General features: G+C 36.2%; 1 protein-coding gene across 1 annotated transcript in view; it reads right to left on the reverse strand.

Moving 5' to 3' along the window:
- Positions 1-1044: 1044 nt before the first annotated feature.
- The window catches only part of GlyT (Glycine transporter), a 778762-nt gene continuing 752111 nt past the window's right edge, over positions 1045-27695 (reverse strand). Inside the window, exons 10-12 of the mRNA XM_067143829.2 lie at positions 27193-27402; positions 13799-13969; positions 1045-1264 (exon numbers count right to left, since the gene is read on the reverse strand). Coding sequence (XP_066999930.1) covers positions 1091-1264; positions 13799-13969; positions 27193-27402 — 555 coding nt within the window. The 3' untranslated portion in view covers positions 1045-1090. The remainder of the gene's footprint in view (positions 1265-13798; positions 13970-27192; positions 27403-27695) is intronic.

Here is a 27695-nt window from a genome sequence, read left to right on the forward strand (position 1 = left end):
TTATCACCTACTAGCTTTCCAATAAAACTATCTACTGTTCTTCTTGATTTAAGGTAACAGTGGAATATCTTTCCTTTTAAAATCACAGCACAATAACAGATTCCGTTAAGAATCATACACTAGATTTCACACTGAAGAGAGTATTATTTTTTAGCACTGCTAAAGAAGGGTGCGACTTTATGTAATAATAATAATAATAATAATAATAATAATAATAATAATAATAATAATAATAATAATAATAATAATAATAATAATAATAATAATAATAATAATAATAATAATAATAATAATAATAATAATAATAGTAATAATAATAATAATAATAATAATAATAATAATAATAATAATAATAATAATAATAATAATAATAATAATAATAATAATAATAATAATAATAATAATAATAATAATAATAAAAACTGGATGGTACTGTGTGTGCTTCTCCAACTAACCTAGCTGGAGGTTAGCAGTGCATATTTATTTGTGCCACTCATTCATGGTCATCATGAATAGTGAGATATTGGTTTTAACTATTGCATAATAAACAAATAGGACATGTTAGAAACTGTGTGTTGAGTGCTATTGTAATGAGCTATTTGTTTCACCACTTGCAAGAGAGATCTGTTTTCACACTGTATTCAATGCAGAAATCTCTTTTCTCTTCACGATAAAGGGTACATTTCAAATGCCATATATATCCTCCATTGAGATGTTATTTCCAGTAAACATTAATTACTTTTCTTTCTTTCTGGTATTCTTAATAAATTACTATGAATAGCTTCTCACTGTACAGCAAACAAGTCATTTCCATTGGTTGCTGTATAACAGTGATGTTAGTTATCACTGTGATTTCCATCTTTCCAGTCTAATTGTAATCCTTACTCTGAGTGTTTTTTAACACATTAAAACGGTGAGTTTTACACAGTTATTCTTATACAGGCTTGGTAGCAATGTTTGATTCAGTGGTGAAGTTAGTATCAGTAATCTGGTTGTAGCTCGGTCCGTCCTTACTTGCCTTCACTGCTGTGTTCTTCAGAATGCCTGGTCCAGGCTTCTGCAGTGTAGGACTCCGAGTTGGGGCCCACTCTCAGAGGCGATTGTCCTCCAAAGACTCCGAGTCAGCATGGGTCTCCTGGATGACGGGAAGACCATTCACCAGAACAATTGTGTTGCGAACACTGTCGTAAGTGGGAAGAGTGGCTGCAGAGCGACGATTGGCTGGGCCCCAGTCTGGTGTTGGTTGAACCAAAAACCGAATTTTCTGTAAAAAGATACATAGACTTTTACAGTTAAGGAAACAAAAGATTTAACTTCCTTTATCACTAATACTATTATTACTATGAAGATAAAGGACAAACCCAAGAGAAGACAAAAATGTTGTTACTTCATTCTGAGTGGCATTTATAAAAGTAGGAAAGATCACAATATGAAGATAAAGTTGAAATTCAAGAGGACAAACTGGGGCAAATACTCATTTATAGGAAGGGGAGTTAGGGATTGGAATAACTTACCAAGGGAGATGTTCAATAAATTTCCAATTCCTTTGAAATCATTTAGGAAAATGCTAGGAAAACAACAGATAGGGAATCTGCCACCTGGGCAACTGCCCTAAATGCAGATCAGGATTGATTGATTGATTGATTGATTGATTGATTTTTAAATTCTGAGCCATGGAGAATAATAATGTGAGCCATCTCTATTGAATTCACAGTTCTTTCCTTTTGATAACATGCATTGAATAGAACCGAACAAAGATTTTGAGTTATTTGGCTGTGAGTACAAAGAGCAAACTCAACAACTCTCCTCCTTGTTTGCTTAAGCAGCTCTGCAATTACGAGTGCATTTACCCCTTCTCATAAAAGTGACAACAACATGATGGATTTCAAGTGAGTGACATAATTTGATTTAATATATATAGGACAAGGTTTTGTTGGAGAAAACCTACTTGTATTTTTTTTTTATTTTTACAATTTGCTTTTACGTTGCACCAACACAGATAGGTCACGACAACAATGGGACAGGAAAGGGTTTGGAGTGGGAAAGAAGCGCCCATTGTCTTACTTAAGGTACAGTCCCAGCATTTGCCTGGTGTGAAAGTGGGAAATCATGGAAAACCATTTTCAGGGCTGCTGATGATGGGTTTCAAACTCACTATCCCCCAAATGCAAGCTCACAGCTGCGTGCCCCTAATTGCATGACCAGCACACTTGGTAAAAAATCATACTTTGAGCATCATCATTTGTTCATTAGACATATTCACTACCTTCTTAAGAAAATTTATAAATGTACAGAATGCAGAAAATAGAAAATATTTCAGTTGTATGCCTATATTTTCTGAATAAGTATTTTATCTGAAATATGTACATAATATTTTAAAGTCTTTCCTTGTTGAGTTTGCCTAAGTGACATGATTTTAAATATATTTTTCTCAAAACTTTCATTTGTTGAGTTTACCCATTGTATTCACAATACCCTTGTTGAAATATGGACAGCAGTTCGTCAGCAATATAGACATAGGTACTAGAACACAACAGTGTAATATAACACAGATGCTACACTCTATTATTATTAATGTTATTATTTATTATTATTATTATTCATTCATTCAGCTTCGCCAAGAGGCAGCCAGTTCTCGGCTTTGGCCTGTCATTGTTCCCATGTTGACAGTAGCTAGTCTGATATGATTTGATGTCTTTCATTCAGCTGAACTGTTACAGTATCCCTGAGAATACCCTGATACTGAAGGATCATCTTCTTCCGGTGGACAATGAGACGGCAGGAAAGTTGACTTTAAAAGAGCGCCCCCAGGTTGCTTCGCTGTTTGAAGTGTGGCGATCTTTAGCCCTTGCTCAGTGATGGTGGTGTGGTGTTCATGGCCTTCATGCCACACTTCACGCATAAACCATTAGGAATTGTCACACCAAGCTAATGACAACTGGGTCAGTTGTGGATAAACCAAAAAGAGGACGTGTTTCATAAGCGAAATTACTAGAAAATATAGCGGCAGTGAGGGAGATATTCACTCGCAGTTTTGGTAAATCAACATGCCAGGCAGCTCACGAGTGTGGAATCAACAGGCATACAGAGCATGTTGTGTTAAAGAAGGACCTGGTCTAAGGACCTGGTCTGGAGACCCTGAAACCCCATTATGTTCAAGAGTTATCATTGGAGGATTGTGACAGGCGAATGGAATATGGGGAAATTATGCTATCATGGCATAACAATTGGCTGGATGTGTTCAAAAACATTATTTGGAGCAATGAGGTGGTTTTTCATGTTGGGGGGTTTGTCAATCGACACAACTGCCATTATTGGGCAGAAACAAATCCAGGAATGACAGTTGAAAAATTCCAAAGTCGACCAAAATTGACAGTCGGGTGCAGTATAAGTGCAGATCATATCATTGGTCCATTCATATTACGAGTCACAATGAACAGCAACCGGTGTCACCAGATGCTGAATGAATATGTGTGGCCAGTGATATCACACTGGGGCAATTTTGCTGATATCATTTTTCAGCAAGATGGAGCACCACCTCATTGTGCCTTTGATTGTCATTTGATTTAATTAGACAAAAATGGGTCCCTTGAATTTTTGTTTGTTAAGGAATCCTCTGAAGATTGCTGTCCTATTGAGTTGTGAAAAAGCTTCCCCAAAGTCTTATTATGTCATCAACCTACTGTGTCCTTGCGGGGGTCTAACAGTAGCAATATTCACTTTGAAAAAGAGGAGCAGCCGAAGAGAACAGTTTTTATAATTAAGACATATCATCGACCAGAAAAAGTCCTTATCAAAAACATTTTTAAAAATGAACAACTAAGAAAAACATATACTTCACAAATGAACAAAGGTGCTGTACACTAACTAACGTTTAACATCTACAGTGGAAGTCCGCTATGGTGAGAACGGTATATAACGAGAACTCCGTTATAACGACACTATGGCCCGGTTTCTTCAACTCTATGTTAAATTTTGCTTAACAAATGTTAACTAACAATTGTTATTAATTTAACACATCGTTTAAAAGTACCTTGTTTCACGAATACATTTCCAACATTTATTACGAAACAATTGTTAAAGACAAATTAACACATTTTTGTGAGATTTCTGAATGCGTTTGACAGTGAGCGTCTTTTGTTTCTTTACATATAGCGCTCTTAGTGGCGTGTTGAAATAGTATTTTGTCACACCACGGCCGACTGGATACCTCGCTGCGCTCCTTATAAGGAGCTAGCTAGAGCGACGCATCAAGTCGGCCGTGGTCACACAGACACATGGTTGATATTATTATAGGTTATGTTTAGTGGAGACCGCTAAGAAGTAAACATGTCAAGTAAGAGGCAACAAAGGCGTTGTTATAATGAATGCGAGACAAATGTTGTTATAGTTTTAAAATTATGCGAGTGTGCTTAAAAAATGAATTAACGGACTGTTATGTCACAACATTCGATATAGCCTCTTCTTGTAGAAGTGCAATCTAAGGTTCCTACATCACCGGGAAAATGTGATAATTGATATTTTTTGAATGATTTTCGGGCATTCTTTTACTGCGGGGAAAATAATGCAGTGTCTTGTTAATGCTGCAATGGCAGCAGGAATTCTCTGTAGGATTCTACACATTCTTTTCTGCACTCGTGAACATAGTCGTCTACAATTAGGCCTTTTTTCTTTAAAAAAGAATACTAGCCTATTTGTTCGGGACGTCAACCTATGAAGATCTTTTGCCCCTACAATTAGGCTTACATGGAAAGTGTCTCGAGGTCAGATGTCATTACAAACCTCCGCTTCGGACGAAGTGGATGTGATAGAACACTAAAAGGCGAACAAATTTTACTTAAACATGCCAGGTCCGCAACCTAATAACTTCTGAAAAATTGATGAATCTCCGATTCGAATGCAAGGCGTATATACTTGGGAGTCGTGGCATAGCGGTCATCGCACTTGTCTGCGAACGTCGTAGACGTGAATTCGAGTCTCGTTTCAGGGAACGTTATTTAAAAATTGGAAGAAAAAAAAATACCGTACGCAAATTGCAGTACCGGGACACTTTGTTTTCTACCTGAAATTAATATAGGTCTAAACATTCTCACAGTTACTGCTGGATCTCTTTCTCTGTATATATATATATTAATTTGAGGTAGAAAATAAAGTTCCACTGCAATTTGATCATTACTTTTATTCGCATTTTTTACCTTCACATTCCCTGAAATAATAATTAAATTTGTATTAAGAAAATTAGTGTAACGTGGGACTCGAACTCTCGTCGTCGCGATTCGTAGACAAGTACGATTGACCACTCGGTCACTGCTCCACTTGTCCGGTTGGCAACTTTTCAAGTATATACGCGGTGCTTTACAATAGGGAATTCATCATTTTTTCGGAAATTATTAGGTTGCGGACCTGACAAGTTCAAGTTAAATGTGTTCGCATTTGTTCTATCCCCTCCACGTGGTCCGAAGCGGTTACTGCCTCATGACATTTGTCCTCATTTTTTTTTTTTTTTTTGGAAACGAAACTGTACGGTATTGACCCAAACCCTTATACACGAGTTACTCTTGAGTGTCCCCCAACAGGTACGTTAAGCTAGTTGAAATCGATTGGACGCAGGGTCTGGCCCATCCTTGTAAAATCTATAAGCAACTGCTGCACAGGAGAGACTGATAAGTTGCAATCTGTTGGAAACTCTAACCTATTTTCTATATCGTCTAGTACCTTGTTCATTATAGCTTTGGTAATTAGAAACCTTTCTTCTGACAACTCTAAAAAGTCGTCATTTCTTAGTATCGGTCGTCCTTTGCCTTCTTCAGTTTATAAATAGTCCTCATACTGCAGTAATGCTTCAAACTTACGTCTTCTACATGCCTTCATTTTGAAATTTTAGCAACTGTTATTAGGTTTAACACAGGGGTGCTGCTTGGTTAATTTAACACAAGTATTAACAATTTGTTAGAGTTAACAATTATTGATGAGACGACCATTTTGTTAAATTATGTGTTAAGTCTCCTTAACATTTGTTGAAGAAACCGGGCCTATTTGTCCGTCCCTTCAAACTTCCTATATTAAACTGTATATTATTATTCGGTTACAGCGAGAGCCCTATCACTGACGCATTCGTTATTACGAGCGATTTAGTGCGCACTATTTTTCGTTACCGATATTTTGCACCCAGTCATTATACTGCACGTGGTCGATCATCTTCGGTATCGTTTTCTTGCTATGTCCACTAGCGAGCTGTCTCATCGACATTCGAAGGCAATGTCGGAGTCGATTATTAATACCCGTCGACTGTTGTTCTGTAAATGAAAATGAAAGAGGAGAACACGTTTTCGTAATAAATGCGTAAATAACGTGTCCGATAACAGTTGTTAACTCGTTAAAGATAAAGGCTGAATAAACGATCGCTTTCTTTTTAATGCTAAATACTGCACTTAATTAAGAAGGGGGTACACCTCAAGATATGGCAGAGTGCGTCATTGATTACAGAGGTTAGTTTATATTTTTTCGCGTCCGTTAAATTACGGAAAGGCTATTATCATGTAAATTTATAGCGAGAAGGTTATGATTTATCTACTGGCGCTTGAAGTATGTTTTCATCGTACGTATAGTACAGTTAAGTTAGGATAGGTGACGCTGTTTGAATAAGAAAACAAACCTTTCCCACAAAATGCGATCGATCATCTACAGTACGGTATATTTTTCTCGCCATGTGCATTTGCGAGCTCTCTCTCGTCAACACTCGAAGGTGATGTTGGAGTCGATTAGTAATACCCGTTGACTGCTGTTCTCTAAAGTAAATTCAAAATGAAAGAGGATAACAAGTTTTCGTAATAAATGCGCAAATGACTTGTTCGATAGCGGTTATTAACTCGTTAAAAATTAAAGGCTGAAGTGAACGATTTCTTAATTTTAATGTTATATACTGAAATTAAGAAAGAATGTGATACACCTCAAGATATGGCAGAGTACATCACTGATTTCAGAGGATAGTTTATATTTTCTCGCGTCTAGCCCTCAACTGGTGACGTGGTGTCTGACAGACTCCTTGTAGGAGATACATGTACACCCCTAAGCACACAATCGGAAGTGAGACTTTTGGTTTGCAGTACCTTTTTATCTCTCTGTCAACAAACGTTTCATCATTAGAGATTCGCCCTCAGTATTATCGTTCTCTCCTCAGGGTGTAGACAAGTTTCCAAGTGACTTCGTAGACACCACATCACCAGTTGTGCAACATTTTAATGTGTGGATTCTTAAGTTGTACGAAGTGAACTCATAGCTTTTTAATTTTTGTTCGTAATTCAACAATGGCAGACCGTGCTGGTCCATCTCGACCTATAAGGCCTGAAGGTCCTGGGTTCGAAGATCAGTAGCACATTGGTTAGATACAGAATTTAGTGATGTTGAAAATGGTGTGGACAGTGACTTTGCTATTGAAAGTGATCATTGTACTGACTCGGAAGAAGAAGGCACAGGTAGTGAAGGTGAAGATCAAGAATGCACAGAACAGCATTATTACTATGGTAAAAAAAACGTTATAAATGGTCCGCTAAAGAACCTACCAGAAATGTACGCACCCCAAGTCACAACATAATTCGGTTACCTGCGTTACGTGCTCAAGCAAGAATTGGCAATCAAATAGAACCTAAAACTGCCTGGAATTTTATATTTTCCAGGGTGATAGTGCAACTTATAGTTCAATAGACTAATGTCAACATGCGGAATATGAGACAGAAATACAAACGCATGGATCGTTCCGAAACTGACGACACTGATGACATGGAATTTGAAGCTCTCTTACTATTACTTCTCTACACTGCTTCTTTCAAATCAAACAATGAAGATATTTCTGCAATGTAAACCAGTTATCAAAAGTAATATTTCTGTTCGTTTACGAAGTTTCACAAGATATGTATGGCATGTATATTGATCACTTCTTAATTTGAACACTTAGGCCACTTTTGCTCCAAAGGGTTCAGAAAAAGATAGACCCTATATGTATTTTCTTGAGATTAGTGAAAACATGGAAACAAATATAATATGTGATTCGGGTGTGTATTGGACGAAAAAGAAATCAAATAAGACAAATTACAAATATTTGTATTATTTTTGAATATTTTGAAAGTGCAAAAATGAGTGCATTGCAGGTTTTTGTAGTTTCACTGAATGTGTGATGAACTTAAGTTTTCTGAAATGATTATGTTTCAGTCTGTGTAGTAGGAAAGTAGTTTTTGAGCCATTCGGATGCATATGAGGGACGATGATGCAATCTAAGTTGAAACCTAGATTTCTTCTTCATAAAGTGACATACGCTTGGATCCAGAATTTTTTAAAATTTTTGGTGCAATGGAGTTGGTAATAAAATGTGTTAAACCATTCGTCAAGATATGCCTTTTCAATATAAAATGAATAAACCTCGCCTTAATGAAATGTGATTCCATTAAAAATGCTCAAATTATAGACGTCTCTCAGACACCATGTCACCAATTATGTTCCTTCCGGAATACGTCACCAGTTGAGGGCTAGTTATATTTCGGAAAGGCTATTCTCATGTAAATTTTTAACGAGGAGGTTATCATTTCTCTTTATGCGTTTGAAATATGTTTTCATGATACATAAGTTATACGGTTAGGTTAGGTCACGCCGTTTGAAGAAGAAAACTGAAATGTTTGTCACAGAAGCTTCTTAGGAGTGATGCTGTAAATTCTCTGAATCCAAGTCGACGTTCTTTTCTCATAATCTCATATGAAAAACCAAGGGTCGTTTTGCATTCGCGGCCTGACAGTAATGAACACCGCTGGCAAATAGCATAGTAACCACGCTGTTTTTCACCGCCACGCGCGCACACACAAAACTCGTCAATAAACGATCGCCTCTTTATTATACATCGCTAGCCGCTGCGACCGGTTGAACAGTGTCTATGTGAAAAGTCACTGGATCCCGGGAAATAGTGGAGAGAGAATGACATTCTATTATCCTCTACAAAAAGTTTCTCAAATCTGCAGAATTGTATCAAAACATGATAGCCTTCGGTTCTTACAAAGGCCACGGCTACTCAGTAGCAGAGTTATAACGCGTCTACTGTACCTGACGCTTAGTAAAATTAAATTTTATAGACAGCAGGAATATTTTCGTGAAATCTCGTTGTATTGTAAAGACTAAAGATACGTGGAAAAGGCATTGCCGGCAAATTTTCAACGGATTCTCGTCGATGTTATGATGCCAATTTTAAGTTAATGGCTATTAAACACTCGGAAAAGTGTAATAATTGTGCAGCCGCAAGAAAATACGGCATCTGCCTAACTAAAGCCAATATTCGGCGTAATCGTGAAGACAAAGGTAGCTTAAAAATGCGTACTGTACAAAAAATGCATTCCATGGCACGCAACAAGGATGTTTTAGAGAAGTAGAAGATGAATTTGTGAGATATGGTGCACAAAAAATGCAGGCGGAATTGCCATAGGCTACCGCGGCGCAATAAATTCGTTCGTCGACCTTCAAAGTCCGCGATTAGGTCTATACATCGCTAGCTGCTGAAGTTGACCGAACCCGGTAAGCGAGACGTGCGTGTAGCGGCAGCTGACGCTGAGTGAAAGTAACAGTTTTACAGTAAGCAAGAATATTTTCCTGATGGATCGTCGTATTGTAGAGACACATGAAATAGGTATTGCCGGCAAATTTTCAACGGGTTCTCTTCGATATTAAACCCGCTGAAATAACGAATGATTGTAGAGCCGCAAAAAATAAAAAAATAACAATGGCATAACTATAGCAATGTTCGGCGTCTACAAATAATCTAAAAGTGCGTACTGTATAAGAAGGCATTCATATGATTTTACAAAGCACTTTTTAAGCCTGATTTAAATTTTTTGAAGGAAAAAGTGGGGGTGTCTTGGATTCGGAGAAATACTGTAATATAATTTTTTCAGAATTAAATTAAACATATACTTTCACGTAGTATCGGATTTCGAAAAATAAATAAGGCGCAGTATGGACATTATCCGCAAAAACGCAAGTTTTGAACAAACTGATTGTCCTTTCATACTGATTTTAATATGTATGGCGGATGTTCCCGACTTTTACAAAAATCGGATATAACGACAATCAGCTATAGCGAGTAAATTTTCACTATTGCGAATTCTCGCTATAACAGACTTCTACTGTATTTAAATGAATAGGACATTGTTTTAAATTAGGTTAGAACACAAGAAGATCGATCTTCCCTTCCCACTTCACCACCCCACTCAAACCTCCCCAAATATTTTAATTATTTTTATCTTTTAAAATCAGTTTTAAGCATAACAAAGGTACTATTTTATGATGGTTTTAGAGAAGAAGAAAATTCTATGTAATTTCACCTAATCAATGTTAAAGCAGAAGATGTTTCTAAGGAACAAAACATGTTTTACGTTCAAATAATTAGGCCTAAGTTGCTTAAAGCAAATATATAGTATCAAACAGGTGGAAGTTTACTTTTATTGATGTAATGTAAATAAGATTTGATATGGGAAATGAAGCTGATTATTTGCAATATTTTTTCTACCAAGTTTTGTTATTTAATGGTATGTTCATCTATTTGTGGGCTGTGAAGGTAATATAAGTGCAGCACCATGTAATCATATTTACACTTCATATCAGAAATTTCAATGTAAGTAAGTGAATGTTGGATATTTGCCAAGCTTTGGTAAATGAAAAACTCTTCATGAAACAATATGCATGACCTGATGAATTTGGTGAAAAGTATTATCCACACACTTTATCTTGGTGCATTTACACCCCGGTGCTGAATCGGTCGACCTCGGCGATCTTCGAGATTTGTACTGGCAACCTTTAAAACACAAACTATGAATCGCTTAAACATCGTTGTGCGACATCTGGCATACACTTTACGTACTAGTACTGTTGTTGTTTCACAACAAAGCCAAAGTATAGAATTCATGCAAGGAACAAGATTCGCATCGAGAAATGTTTTATAATGTTATAATTATAATGTGTATGTGACATAGTTGTTGGCTTAAGATGATAACGGTTTAGAAATTTCATATCGATCGATCATATTCTCGATTCAATTCAGATTTAATTTTCATTCAGTTGGCAGCACCAGGCAGCACTATCGATACCAGGATAGCTCTCTCCTTACTCCTCACCAACGTACACAAATGCACCAAGATAAATTGTGCGGATAATAGAAATTCCACAGTTTAATATACATCTCCATGATGGTGAACAACTGCACACCACACTTCCAGCTTCCAAAATGGTGGAACATGACTGTAATAAATTCTAACTGTGGGTCTCGTTAACTTAACACGTTGTTACTTCAATAAAAATATAATATTCAAAGATTACCTTCGTAATAAATTCTGTAACCATGTATAATAATAACAGTTTAAAAAAAAATAATGAAAAATATCTCTGGTATTCCTCCTGTAATTGTAGTGTGTCAGCAGGGGCATTTATAAAAATAAAATAAACAGAAACTGACAATAAACAATAAACTAAACAAACATACAGAGACATAATTGTAAAACTAGCAGATCTGTTGAATGTATTTTCTAAGAAGCTTCAAAAATTGGATTTTAGATTGTAAATGGAACATACAATTCACTGTAAAACTGTTGTCCTTGATTGCATTGTTCTTTTCTTTAAATTTTAATATAAGATTTTGTAGAGTACTGCAGTCTGAATGTCAACATAATTCATTTGTATCAGTGTCATTATAATGACTCACACGCACAAGCACCTTCGTTATGTTCTATCAGAATTTTATAACTATACTCCACCTCCCAACGGCCAATCCTAACTATGCTACTGTATGTCAGTTCTGTGAGCAACATCCTAGTAATTGCTGAGGGAAGCCTAATAGTATTCTATGATTTTTCTTATTTTCTCATGATTGGCATGTAATGTTGATGACTATCTTTAAGGTGATTTTTAATATTGGGTAATTATCTTATATTTGCTTTGGGGTTGTGTTGTTCTTTCATTCATCGTCATTGATGAGGAGAGAGTCTATTTATTTGAAGACAGCTGTGTATGAAGATGTGGAAGACTGTCCTTGTCCGTTTATGTTTCCATGTTTCTCCTTGTCTCTTATTTCTGTTGCTCCCTCTTCCCACACTAACCCATTATGTGTGTTCCTTTCTAATTTCCCCCCCTCCTCTCTCTTTCTGACTTAACTATGTAATTAACTAACTACTTAAAACTACAAGCATTTTGTAAGGTAATTATTGAAATCTTGTTTGGTATAGAAGGTGGTAATTATAAAAAAGAGCTATTGCACAACAAGTGTGCCAGAACAATATTGATGATAGTAATCCTAAGGTGTATTTTATTGTGGTTTGGAAAAATTTTACTTGTTTATTTTTTAAAAAGGGTCTTGAAAAGTTATTCACTATTCTCTTGATTTATAACTCCTCACTTCTTGAAAATTAAACCAGATATTTTCTATCTTGTTTATTGGTATTTTCAGTAGAGTTATTATGTTTTTCTGAGTGTAATGCAAAACTGTAATCACCATCTATTTCCTTAACTTCTGGTTGGGCCAATTCCACACGTGTTGTTCGACCTCCCTTGGTCATATGTAATCTGTAACCCTATCTTGTTTTGGTATTTGCATTGCTGTGGTAACTTTTCATTGTTGTAGGTTCCAATACCAGTAACTATAATTTAAAGCCAAAACATGTAGACGAATGCATTATACTGTATTTGTACTATTGTGGTGCCTGGTTTCAACAACTGGTGCCTAAGTTATAAGACAATATTCTGATGCTCATTTTAGTAACTGCTGTTGTGTATACACCAAATTAACTAAACTCTCAGTCAAACCCTACGTAGGGATGTAGTGGTAACATGCTGTAATACTATTGATTGCCTGCCTTAAGGTTTAGGGCATGGTGACTTGCATGTTATAGGCTCATCCTGGTCAGTATATTATTTTATTCCATCCTTTACGATGGTGAACATCTTTTGGATTTTCAAACAAGTTATTTTACGTTGCACCAACACAGATAGGTTTTATGGCGACGATGAGTCAGGAAAGGGCTAGGAGTAGGAAGGAAGTGGCCATGGCCTTAATTAAGGTACAGCCCCAGTATTTGTCTGGTGTGAAAATGGGAAACCATGGAAAACCATCCTCAGAGCTGGTGACAGTGGGATTTGAACCCACTATCTCCTGAATACTTTTGGATTTTCAACCGTCACCTTTACGCTCTGTGACAAATCTTTCCATTGCTTCCGGTCTTCTGCAGTGTGATCCAAGTACCCTTGTTGTTTTTGGCTGATAAGGGTTGACAGCCTTTTTCTGATGCGTAGCTGTCTCAGGACTGGGTCATTAGTTTGGCAGCTGTCCGAGGTATTCTAAGTAATCACTTATAGCACAACATTTTTAGAGCATCAGTTCTGTGGTAAACAGCCATCTTCATTGCCCAAGTTTCTGCTGTATAGGTCATTAGTTTGGTGGCTATCCAAGGCATTCTGAGAAATTTCCTATAGCGCCACATTTCTAGAGCTTGAATACTACGGTAATCAGCCATCTTCATCATCCAAGTTTCTGCTGCATAGGTTGCAATAAAGAAAGTTAGAGTTCTAAGGAGAATGAGTTTCATCTTAGTAGTGACAGAGGTGTCCTTTCTAAACTACAGTACACTAAACAATTCTTGAAAACTTGATTAGTATATCGAAAGTGTAGAACTACACATATTTTATACCCATGCACATTGCTCACCCAACAATTTAGTCGACGTGGAGAATGCTTGTGGAATCATTAACTTTTAAGTTTAAATAAAATTATTCTTACCTCAGCTGTAGTTCCTTGAGTCACAGACAGATACTTCATCACACCCATCCCAATGATGATGCATACAGGGAAGACTCCAATAACCCATCCAACAGCATCAGCCCATTTTGGATAGATGTAATCACCATACCTTACTGGAGCATACTCAACCCAGTTGAAGAACAGAATAAACTAGTTTGAAAGAAACATATCTGTTAGTTTCTCCTAGTCTCTGAAACCTTTACATTAAGACAAACTTATAGCAAATTTGCTATGAAAGTACAATACACAAACTGTCAGAAATTTTTTAGCAAATTTAGCTAACATTTTCTCCCACAAGACCTCAAGTAGGGCCTAAACTTGATTTGTAAGGTAGCAACCAGGAGTAAATCAATGGTTAGGAAAAAAATTGAGGGTATACTCATATTATCTGGGTTTCTTAAAGAATTCAAGAGAAGAGAATAATTTTTATGTGATATTTAGGAAGGACTGGAAGAAAAAGCTTAGAGGTAGTTAGGCAAAGGAATAATTTACTGGAAGGCATTCTACCACACCTTCATGTGGTTTTGGTGGTGATGGCAGTGGTGGTGATTATTGTTTTATGGGGAAGTACAATGGTGAACCATAAGGGGAGAGTGAGAGATCAGAAATGTAGATAAATATAAATATCTTAATATTAAATTGAACAATTTTCAAAGTTTTTTTGCATCATTTTTATTTTGGAACACTGAGGCAACTATTACTGTATTTATTACTATCTATATTACCTGACACAGCCTGGGTCCTTGATTAAATATTTACTTTTAGGGTCTTATTACAGCACCTGTAAATTATGTGTGAAGCAAATTTTTGTAGCTTTCTTTATTGTGATATTGATTGATATATCGTGAACTATTTTGTGGGTTAAGAGTTATTGTTATGTGTTCAATTTCAAGTTTTAGTTATAGATTATTGTGTTTTGCATTAATTAAACTAATCTTGGTCAGTTTGGACATTTTCTTCTTTACCACTTCTCACACCTATGCCGATGGGTCTGAACTTGTAATTAAATGACATCCAGAGTGTCATTATTTAACTCATTGACCCCAAGAACTGTGGATTCGACACTAATATCGGTCATTTTTTGTTATATTTGTCATTTCACCCACTCCCCTAGGGGTGCTAGGGGAGTATTGCCTCAACAGTCATTTTTCCAGATGTTGTTGTTGTTTGAGTCCATAGAATGGTTTGATGCAGTTCTTCATGCTGCTCTATCCTGTACTAACCTTTTCTTTTCTACGTAACTATTGCATCCTACATCTGCTCTAATCTGCATGTCATATTCTTACCTTAGTCTACCCCTACCATTCTTATCACCCACACTTCCTTCAAAAACCAACTGAACAAGTCCTGGATGTCTTAGGAGATGTCCTACCATTCTATCTCTTCTTCTTGTCAAATATAGCCAAATCAATCAACTCTCACCAATTCGATTCAGTATCTCTTCATTCGTGATTCGATCAATCCATCTCACCTTCAGCATTCTTCTGTAACACCACATTTCAAAAGCTTCTATTCTCTTTCTTTCTGAGCTAGTTATCGTCCATGTTTCACTTCCATACAATGCCACACTCCACATAAAAGTCTTCAAAAACATCTTTCTAATTCCTATATCAATGTTTGAAGTAAGCAAATTTCTTTTCTTAAGAAAGCTCTTCCTTGCTTGTGCTCGTCTGCATTTTATGCCCTCCTTACTTCTGCCATCATTAGTTATTTTACAACCCAAGTAACAAAATTCATCTACTTCCTTTAAGACTTAATTTCCTAATCTAATATTTCCTGCATAACCTGCCTTCGTTCGACTGCACTCCATTACTTTTGTTTTGGACTTATTTATTTTCATCTTGTACTCCTTACCCAAGACATTGTCCATACCATTCAGCAGCTTCTCGAGATCTTCTGCAGTCTCAGATAAAATAACAATATCATCGGCAAATCTCAAGTTGATTTCCTCTCCTTGGATTGTGATTCCCTTTCCAAATACCTCTTTGATTTCCTTTACTGCCTGTTCTATGTAGACAATGAAAAGGAGGGGGGCAAACTGCAGCCTTGCCTCACTCTTTCTGGATTGCTGCTTCTTTTTCAAAGCCCTTGATTCTTATCACTGCAGACTGATTTTTATACAGATTGTAGATAATCCTTCGTTCTCAGTAAATGATCCCAATCACCTTCAGAATCTTAAATAGCTTGGTCCAGTCAACATTATTGAATGCCTTTTCTAGATCTACGAATGCCATGTACGTGGGCTTGTCCTTCGTGATTTGATTCTCTAAGATCAGATGTAAAGTCAGGTAGTTTTCACACCAGTCAGCACCGGCTTTCTTGGTAATAGGTATAACAACATTCTGCCAAAAATTGGATGGGACTTCTCCCGTCTCATACATCTTACACACTAAATGGAATAACCTTGCTATGTTGGTTTTTCCTAAGGCAGTCAGTAATTCAGAGGGAATGTCATCAATTCCAGGTGCCTTGTTCTTATTTAGGTCACTCACAGCTCTGTCAAACTCTGACCTCAAAATTGAGTCTCCCATTTCATCAGCATCAACAGCCTCTTCTTGTTCCAGAACCAAATTATCTACATCTTTACCTTGATACAACTGTTGGATATGTTCCTGCCATCTTTCTGCTTTGTCTTTTTTCCCTAGAAGTGGCTTTCCATCTGAACTCTTGATATTCATACACCTAGATTTCCTTTCTTCAAAGGTTTCCTTGATTTTCCTGTATGCAGCATCTACCTTACCCAGGACCATACAACCTTCGACATCCTTGCACTTCTCCTTCAGCCATTCTTCCTTAGCTACCTTGCACTTTATATCCACTTCATTCTTTAATTGCCTGTATTCTTTTCTGTCCTCTTCATTTCTAGCATTCTTGTATTTTCGTCATCAATCAGGTCTAGTATCTCCTGAGTTATCCACTGATTCTTACTTGATATTTTCTTCCTTCCTAACATTTCTTCAGCAGCCCTACTGACTTCATTTTTCATGACTATCCACCCTTCCTCTATTGTGTTTCCTTCAGCCTTTTCATTTAGTCCTTGTGCAACATGTTCCTTGAAACAATCTCTCACACTCTTTTCTTACAACTTGTCTAGATCCCATCTTTTTGCATTCTTTCCTTTCTTCAATTTCTTCAACTTTAGATGGCATTTCATTACCAACAAGTTGTGGTCAGAGTCCACGTCTGCTCCTGGGAAAGTTTTGCAATCCAACACCTGGTTTCTGAATCTCTGCCTATTCATAATGAAGTCTATTTGATACCTTCCAGTGTCTCCAGGTCTTGTCCATGTATACAGCCGTCGTTTGTGGTGTTTGAACCAAGTGCTGGCAAGGACTAAATTATGATCAGTGCAGAATTCAACCAGCTGACTTCCTCTTTCATTCCTTTGTCCCAATCCGAATTCTCCTTCTGTATTTTCTTTTCTTCCTTGGCCTACCTCTGCATAAGAGTCTCCCATCACAATTAGATTCTCGTCACCTATTATATATTGTATTAAATCTTCTATCTCTTCACATATTCTTTCTATTTCCTCATCATCCACTGAACTAGTAGGCATATAGACCTGCACTATTGTGGTGGGCATTGGTTTGGTGTCTATTTTGACGACAATAATTCTTTCACTATGCTGGTCATAGTAGCTTACCTGCTGCCCTATTTTCTTATTCATTATTAAATCAACTCCTGCATTTCCCCTGTTTGATTTTGTGTTGATAATTCAGTAGTCGCCTGACCAAAAATCCTGTTCTTCCATCCAACGTACTTCACTTATACCAATTACATCTAACTTTAGTCTATCCATCTCCCTTTTCAGATTCTCTAACCTACCACAACGATTCAAACTTCTAACATTCAGCGCTCCGACTCGCAGATTGTCAGTATCCATCTTCCTGATGATCGCCCCCTCTCGTGTAGTCCCCACCCGGAGATCCGAATGGGAGACTAGTTTACCTCCAGAATATTTTATAATACCAATATAAATGGTCCGTTATTGGACATTATAAATTTTCCAGCTAACTCCTTCCTGATTGCCAGCGTTTCGCCCCTACGTGCACTGACCAGCGTCTTGGTAGGTGTGCTAGGTACCAACTGACGAGCCCAGCCTAGCACATGGGGGCAAAACGCTGGCAACCAGGAATGAGTTAGCTAGAAAATTTATAATGTCCAATAACGGACCATTTATATTGGTATTATAAATTTACTCATTCGGAACAAATATTTCATATTCCCTATGGGAATCAACATCTGTATCATCTGATGGCCAGGCAGGCATCAATTTTTTGTAGTGAGACAGGGTCTCTCATAGTGCATTGGCACTGCCAGTGGCTACAATTCGCCTACGCAGTGGCCTCCATGGAATGCACTGGTCAGCGTCTTGGTAGGTATGCTAGGTACCAACTGACGAGCCCAGCCCAGCACACGGGGGTGAAACGCTGGCAGCTGGGAATGAGTTAGCTGGAAAATTTATCATGTCCAATAACGGACCATTTATATTGGTATTATAAATTTACTCATTCGGAACAAATATTTCATATTCCCTATGGGAATCAACATCTATATCATCCAGAATATTTTACCTGAGAGGAAGCCATCATCAGTACATCATTCATACAGAGAGAGAGCTGCACGTCCTTGGGAGTTAGTTACGGCTGTAGTTTCCCATTGCTTTTAGCCGTGTAGCAGTATCAACACAGCTAAGCCATGTTGAGTATTATTACAAGGCCATATCAGTCAATCATGTAGACTGCCACCCTTGCAACTTCCGAAAGGCTGCTACCCCCCTTTCGATGTACCATTCCTTAGTTTGGTCTCTCAACAGATACCCATCCAATATGGTTGCACCTGCGGCTCGGCTATTTGCCTCATTGGGACACACAAGCCTCCCCACCGCGACAGGGTCACATGGTTAGTAAGTCATATGTGTACCAAGTTTGGTTGAGAGCTATGCTAGAACATACTTGCATTCATCTGTAATTTCAGTAATTTTGGACTTTTTTTTTTCACTCACTGTCACCATTATTGTTTATTATATTGATGGGCGAAATCACAAAACGTGTAAAACAGAGTATCAGTATCATAAGTTATAAATTTCATTATGGTCCGTATTGGCAATTGATCACTATCAAAGGGTAGGAAGGGTCCACCTATTCAATACTCTTAGTTTTTATATTGTCTTATAAAACTGGGACTAGTCTCGACCCCATATATATTGGGTTATCCTCAGCCACACTCCAATTAGAATACATATAACCAATAATGATATAAACACTGATATGACACAATTTATAGTCTTAATTTAAACCATTGATGAAGTCTGAATAACATATCTACATTTTAAACTAAATTACACATCAAAAATGTTGTGGTTGATGGTGAACTATTTTGTTGTTTCTACAGCAGCTATTGTTTTTGAGTTGATCTGGGAGTTGGTATCCTTTTCTGTGTAGACGAGTAACTTGATTGATATTTATGTTTGTTCAATAGTAATATGGGTCAAGACTTATGTAGCTTTAAGGGGAACATTTGTACTTTGAATAGGTTTTTTCCTTGTTATCAATGTAGTGATCTACTGTTTAATTTGTTTGGAGGTGAATATCTGAAAAGAAAATAATTTGAAGTAGATAATTGCGAATATAGTGGAAGCGAGAAGATCAAGATAAGTATGTAGGCCTATAGCTATATGAGACTCACCCCTATGTTGTTCGTAAGTTACATGCACTTGGTACGGATACCAACACCAGACTGATTGTTGAGAGGGAGCAGGAGTATACCTTATGATGGCAGGGATTGGAGGAGGGATGTGTGAGGAGGGGCGGGTGGGGGGCGAGTAGGTAGATTTGAACTGATTGGTGGACTTAATGTGTCTTTTTTCCGTTTATACTTCCTGTAGATAGAAATGAGGATATCAAATAGAATATTAGACTTTTCATTAATTTCATTAATATTATGGTTTTTTTTGACGTAAAGCAACTAGCAAAAAAAAAAAAAAAAAAAAAAAAAAAAAAACAATTATGGTTAGGGTTAAAGTATTGTTCTAAATGTATGTAACAATTCTCCAATATGTTGAGCATGGTGCCCTTCTTATCTACTTTTAAAATGCTTAGGTCTTGGTCAATTGATGTAAAATTATGTTTTGAGTCTGTCATGTGTTGTGCCATGGCAGAGAAACAATTGTATCTTGAAGCATTGACATGTTCCATGTATCTTATTGAAAAATTACGGCCTGTTTGCCCAATATACGTACTTTCACAGCTATTACATTGCAGTTTGTAGACACCTGATTGAGAAAACTTCTTAGTTTGATTGACAGTATGTGTGTTAAAGAAATTGGTTAAATTGTTATTATTTGTTTTAAAAGGTATTTGTTGGTTATGCTTCTTGAAATTAGTAATTTGCATGGTGGAACGGGGAATGTGACAAAGCAATTCAAGCAAGGCACAAGGCATGGTTAAATGATCAACAGAGGAAAACAGAAAAATCTTGAGAAGAACTAATTAATGCCAGAAGACAAACAGCTAAATAAATTAGGATAATTAAAAGGAATTATCAAAAGGAAATGCTTAACACTATAGAGGAAACATTCAATCAGCATAAAACAAGAGACTATTACAAAACATTCAAGCAATATCAATCTAAGTTTACCCCTCCCACACTTATGTTAAGAAATAAAAATGGAAAAATGGCACACAATAATCAAGATAATGCTAACATCCTTGCAGAATACTTTAAAGAGTTACTAAATTGTGAGGATCCTGTGGAACATTTAGAATTTGACCCTAATCCAAAAAATAAAACTCCATTACAAAAGATTATACCACCACTTTACAATGAAGAGAAAACAGCAATTAATGCACTTAAAAACTACAAAGCAGCAGGAGAGAATCAAATAGTAGCAGAAATATGGAAGAATGCTAATGATCAGACTATTCAAAACCTACATAAATACATCATTGATATTTGGAACATGGAGAAGCTCCCCGAGGAATGGAATACAGTGATAATCCACCCACTGTATAAGAAAGGTGATCACTCCGATCCAAACAATTATTGGGGGATATCCTTGCTTGATATTACATACAAGATTTTATCCAAGATTATATACACAAGAATCCAAGAGCAACTTGACCAAGAACTTGGAGAATATCAGGGAGGATTTCGACCAGGTAGAAGCTGTCCAGATCAAATCATTAGTTTAAAATGGATAATCAAGCACCAAAGAGTTCAAAGTAAGGGTCTAGTCATCATGTTTGTAGATTTTAAAAAATCATATGACAGTATTCATCGTGAATCATTATTAAAAAGCCTTAAAGAATTTGGCTTACACCAAAAACTTGTTAACCTCATTTGTGTGACTTTTAAAAATATGAAGGCAAAAGTTAAATTTAGAGGTAAATTATCAGAATCATTCACTTATAAGAACTGGACTTTGACTTTCACCATTGTTATTTAATTGTGCATTGGAGAAGGTTATGCGTGAATGGAACAAGAAATGCCAACCAACTATCAAGATTGGTAGAAATATTAAACTCAACTGCCTTGCTTTTGTGGATGATTTAGCATTACTTGCAAATACAATAGAAAAGGCTAAATTTCAAATTGAATAACTAGAAATTATAGCAAAAAAGTGGGATTAAAAATTTCATTTGAAAAACAGAAATGATGCCAACTTATAAAGTTGATTTACCAGTTATTCAACTGAACAGTAATAAAGAGATTAAAATTGTTCAGAAATTCAAATATTTTGGGGAAATAATAACATGGAACACAAATGAAAAAGAAGCAATAGAACACAGAACAACTAAATTTAAACAAGCACAAAGACTTAACCTGGCCAACCTATAAAAAAAAAATCTCTTTCGATAAACACTAAGCTGAAACACTATAATTCCATAGTTAAACCAGAGGCAACGTACGCTAGTGAAACTTTATTCAAATTAAATGTAAAATCTACAACAGACAAATTACAGAAAACTGATAGAAGAATTCTTAGAACAATTATTAATAAAAAACACCAAGTTGATGGACAGTGGAGATTGTTTGCCTAACAACATTGTCTATCGTGAATGTGAATCAATAATATCTATAATGCGTAAAAGAAGAATATCCTTTTTCTGTCACATATCAAGATTACCAGACACCAGGATATTGAAACAACTATTTGATTATTTTTTGGAAAATAAAATCAATAATAACTGGTTCAAAGAAGTTCAGGATGATTTGGAAGAATTGGGTATAACTCGGCAACAAATCAAAGACAGAAAAGAAAGAGGATTTTGAAGAATAAAAGCATAAGTCTCAAACTAAAAACAGTTGAATGGAAACAATATACTATATTGGACACACAAAGGGCTTCCAGGTCGGAGAGGATGAGAAAGTTCTGGGAGAAGAAAAAGAAGAAATTAACTCAAAAGTATTGATTTAAGTCCTCCAATGTGGGCGTAAAATATGTAATAATATTGAACGTGAAGGAGGAATATGTTTTTTTGTCTACTGATTCTCTGTTTAAAGTGGAAATTTGACATCTTTTAGTTGTGTTGATGATTTTATTGATAAATTTTGCATTATAACCGTTTGATTTAGCTATTGATCGTATAACATTAAGTTCATTTTGAAGTTCTCTTTTAGATAGGGGGATGGTGAATGCTCTATTTACCATACTATAGTATGGTGCTTTTTTGCGAGATTGGGGAGTAGTCATGTGTCGGAATCGCTCCTTGTCTTTTGTCTATTAGTAGTGTTCAAATGTAGTATCACGTCCGTTCGAGTTTACCTCCGGGATGAGAATGTGCTAGACTTCGACCTGAAATATGAAAACCGTTGGGAAAACACTTTTGTGAATGGCTTAGAGCTTCGTATTTCTTCCCAAATGCTGGCTTTAAATGGAACTATGTACCTGGTGATGTCACAACCAGTGCATGAGTTAGCTGGAAAATTTATAATGTCCAATAACGGACCATTTATATTGGTATTATAAATTTGCTCATTCGGGACAAATATTTCAGATTCCCTATAGGAATCAACATCTATATCATCTGATGGCCAAGCAGGCATCAATTTTTGGTATTGAGACAAAGTCTCTCATAGTACATTGGCACTGCCAGTGGCTTCAAGTAGCCTACACAGTGGCCTTCACGGTATGCACTAGGTGTGCTAGGTACCAACTTACGAGCCCAACCTAGCACATGGGGGCGAAATGCTGGCAACCATGAATGAGTTAGCTGGAAAATTTATAATGTCCAATAACAGACCATTTATATTGGTATTCTTGTAGTTTGCGGAGACTTTAACATCAGGCATTTGGCTTGGAATCCTGGTCCCATTATAAAACAAAGATGTACGGAAGTCTTCTTACTTCTTGAGATCGTCAGTGAATTTGGACTCAAGCAAATGTGTCACTTCCCAACAAGAAACGAGAACATCCTGGACCTCGTTCTAATCTTGGATCAATACTGTGGACACTTTGACTGCTTTGAGACAGAAAAGGTAATTACATCCGACCATCGAGCTGTAGAATTCACTCTATCTTTACCATGAGTTATGCGCCTTGTACTATAGAGGAAGTTTATGTTCACAAGGACTAAGGCTGATTTTCCTCAAATGAGAGATCTCCTTTCATTGTGTCCCTGGAATTTAATCAAAGACTCCCTCTCCGTCGATGAGGCGTTAACTCTTTTCTACGACCTCCTTCGCGCTGTAATAAAAGACACTGTACCATCCTGGATAGTTAGCATGCGGAAGTACCCATGCTGGTACGACTCTGAGGTAATAGATAAATTAAAAGAAAAGGGAGGGCAAGAAGGAAGTTAAAAAAAGGGCCATAGTAATGATTATGTGCAATTTTCGACCATTCGCAGTGAATTTAACCATCTTCAGCTCAAAAAATACAGAAACTATCTAACTTCGATGGAATCAAAATTAGCTGCCAACCTGAAGTGTTACTGGAATTTTTTAAACAACAAAAGGAGGTTATCTCACCTGCCATCTACTATGCTTCAGGACAGGAAAGAATTACAGGACAAGAGGAGCATCTTGGACAGTTTTGCAGATACCTCTGAAAGGTATCACTCACCTGCCGCAAAGTGTAATCCATTCACTTCGTCCGTGTGTGATATAGGCCTAACTTCAATAGTGATTTCTCCAGCAGAGGTATCTTCAATTTTTGCATCTTTGGATACCTCCAAATCATGTGGTCCAGATGATGTACCCACAATAGTTTTGAAAGAATGTGCATCTGAGCTACATAGGCCACTTAGCATCATAATAAATATGTCATTTTTGTCAGGATATTTTCTGTGTGAGTGGAAGAAAGGTTACGTCTTACCAGTGTTCAAGAAAGGAGACAAAATGGTGTTTGATAACTATAGGCCTGTTGTGTTATTGTCCCTGATTCCAAAGGTGGCAGAGAAGATTATGTATAAGATATTATACAGTTCAGTTTCACAGTATATTAATATAGCGCAGCACGATTTTGTACAGAAACGCTCTACCGTGTCCAATATGGCAGTGTATATCAATTTCATTTCAGAATCTCTGGATAGGAGTCAACAAGTGGATGTTGTTTACACAGACTTCTCCAATGCCTTTGATTCGGTTCAACATTATACTGTACTGATCAAATTGTCAGCATATGGGATAGGAGGAAGTGCTTTGGAGTGCATTAGAGGCTTTCTCACTAATAGGGTTTGCATAGTAAAAGCTGATGGTATTATGTCAAAGTCGTACCATCCTACTTCAAGTGTCCCCCAAGGCTCTTTACTGGGTCCTTTTTTCTTTGTCATATTCATAAATGATATAACATCATTTATACAACACAGTAATTGCCTTCTCTATGCTGATGATCTAAAGATCTTTAAGGTGATCAATAGTGAGTTGGAGTGTAAGTTACTACAGTCTGACTTAAACCTCCTAAGTAACTGGCGTAAAAAATGGCTGCTTGGTTTGAATACTTCAAATTGCCATGCAATTACATTTTCACGTAAGTTGAAACCTGTAAATTACCCTTACCATTTATGAAATTTCCAAATAGCTTGTGTGAATGTAATAAATGATCTTGGTGTGACACTTTAAAACTGTTACGGTCTTTTCTTCGAGAAATATTTAGACAAGATTTCTAGGAAAGGGTTTAAATTACTTGGATTTCTGGAAAGAAACTGTGCTGAATTTGTTTCTCCTAGAACTCTAATAATTTTGTTTTGCACTCTATTCAGGCTATCATTAGAATACTGTTGAAAAGTGTGGCTACCTTCTCAGCAGTATTTAATACAAAACTTGGAAAGAGTCCAAATAAGGTTCATGAAATGGATCATCTACAAGGGTTGGGGTATTTCTCTCTCTTCATCCGATTATGAGTCTTTTTGTGAGACTATGAGCATGAGGGCATTGCACTCACGCCGTAGATGTGCCAATGCACTCTTTCTTTATAAGTGTCTGACGAATAGAGTGGATTGCTCAACATTATTGGAGCTGATTCCATTACATGTTCCTTGTCACAATACTAGGCAAAGGTATATTTTTCATCTGCCTAAAGTGAGAACTGTGACTCGGGCTAACTCATGGCTTGTGAGGGCACTAACATCACTGAATAAGGTGGGTGAATCAATGGACCTATTTCACTCACCCCCGTCTAAAATCAGATGTGCCCTAATGACCTCATGAATGTAAGGCCCTATATGTAAAATATGTAAATATATGTGTTACTAGATGTAGTTTAATAATGTCAATTATTTAAGGAGATTGATTGATTGATTGATTGATTGATTGATTGATTGATTGATTGATTGATTGATTGATTGATTGATTGATTGATTGATTGATTGATTTATTTAATTTATTTATTTATTTTGTTGTAAATATGCATACATAAAGGTCTCTAGATTTAGTTTGAACTTGGTTATTATTTTAGGAAATTAGTGTTAATTATTTAAGGTGTATTATTTGTTGTATATTATGTTTTATTGAATCATCTTTAATTGGGAAAAGGACGTGTTGATGATAAATAAAACTATCTATCTATCTATCTATCTATCTATCTATCTATCTATCTATCTATCTATCTATCTATCTATCTATCTATCTATCTATCCATCTATCCATCCATCTATCCATCTATCTATCTATCTGTCTATCTATCTATCTATCTAACTAACCAGTGTATAATCCAGGAAGAGGTTTGAAAGTGAGGAAAGTAGCCATATTTCCCACACTTTGCTAAATTTAAAGTTGATTTTGGTTGTTTGTTTGGTTGTTTTTGGATTAAGTATGATTTGATTTAGACAGATGGAGTGATTCTAGTGATGGTTATTTCTTTTAAGAAATTTTACTTAAGTAAGGCATCTAGGAAGGAAGGACAAGTTGTATTTATTTGAGACACACTAGAGTTACATAACATAAGAGCTCAGAACAGAGAGAGAGAAAACATGACTCTGTACATATGAGTATTAATGAGCAGAGAACTATTATTGATAGTACAGTCCTTTACGTGACATCACTGCTTATGTCACATGAGAAGTTTAAGTTTGTTTCTTAATAATCTTCAAAACGTGTCTTAAAACTACCATAAGTGTGATTATACAAACTCAAAATTTTGAAAAAATTTCAACATGCCCTCATGAAAAACTGTTGAATGCTGGTGAAAAACAGATTTCAGATTCAAAATCAGTACATGCCAACTAACCCAAAATCACATTTCTTTGAGCAATCAAAAGTTCAAATTTGTTGTTCTGTGATGTAGTTGTAACCCTTATGTGTACTGGAACTTGTCATTACCATTGCATCAGTTAACTTAATAATTCAATTATAGTGATTTAAAAAATGTATTTTGTAAACATAGGTTGTTTACTTGTGTGGTCTCTGTGCAAATTGGCTACAATACTGATTTGGCTTAATTTTTTATAGTTTGCGATTTAAGAAAAAGTATGTTGTGTTTATTGAATCTCTTTCATTTTAATCTTTTGAAAAATTTTGTGATTTTACTTGAGATATTACATTAGTTAAACATGTCTTCTGTTCTTTGAATTTGAAAAATTCATACAATATTTCATTATTTTAATTCGTAGTCCAAGATTGTTTTACCAATAATCTTGTATTAATATTTCAAGAAAATGTTTTTAGTACTGGGTATAGGGTAAAGTGAAATTGACTAAATCTTAGTACAGTACAGTAGTATATTTGTTGAACTAGTTAATGACAGTGTAAACATCTCTTGCAGTATGCTACATATGGTATATAATACTAATACAGATGCCTCTTTATAAGAAAAAATATTTAGGGAAGAATATAAAATCTCTCTAAAGATTAAAATAAGGTTAAATAGAATATCTGTGGTATGCAAGGGAATGTAACTCCTTTATAACATATTGTAACTATTCAGGTCTTACCAACAAAGCTGCTGGTGTAACGACTTTCCACATCCACCTCCAGAAGAACATCCAACATGCTGAGCGAGGTCCTATCATCTCCTGGATATCACTCAAGAAACGGTCGGCACCATACACCCACGAAATGAGGATGCATTCAGCAATGGCAATGAGCAGCACAGACCAGTTGGCAGCGTATTTGTCCACTAACTGTAGCCAATACATACCACTCTGTAACAGGATGAGTAAATTATTTTCCTCAAATTATTTTACTTCTGTATTCTTCAGTAGATTTTATACTTCTATATTTTCTGAAAATTATAGAAAGAATCCCAGATATCTAATGATACAATTTTTCTCTTGGAGCTCAATTCTTCATATTTGAATCTCAAATTTCACTTATACAGAAACTCCCCTTAATTGTTTTCTTACAAGGTAGTTTTCCATTCTGTATTGTGAAAGAGTAATGCTTACAAAACAAACCAACCAAAATTCTGTTGCTATTTTGGATAATAAACTCATAT

The sequence above is a fragment of the Anabrus simplex genome, chromosome 3, assembly GCF_040414725.1.
Source record: "Anabrus simplex isolate iqAnaSimp1 chromosome 3, ASM4041472v1, whole genome shotgun sequence".
In the NCBI taxonomy this organism is placed as follows: domain Eukaryota; kingdom Metazoa; phylum Arthropoda; class Insecta; order Orthoptera; family Tettigoniidae; genus Anabrus; species Anabrus simplex.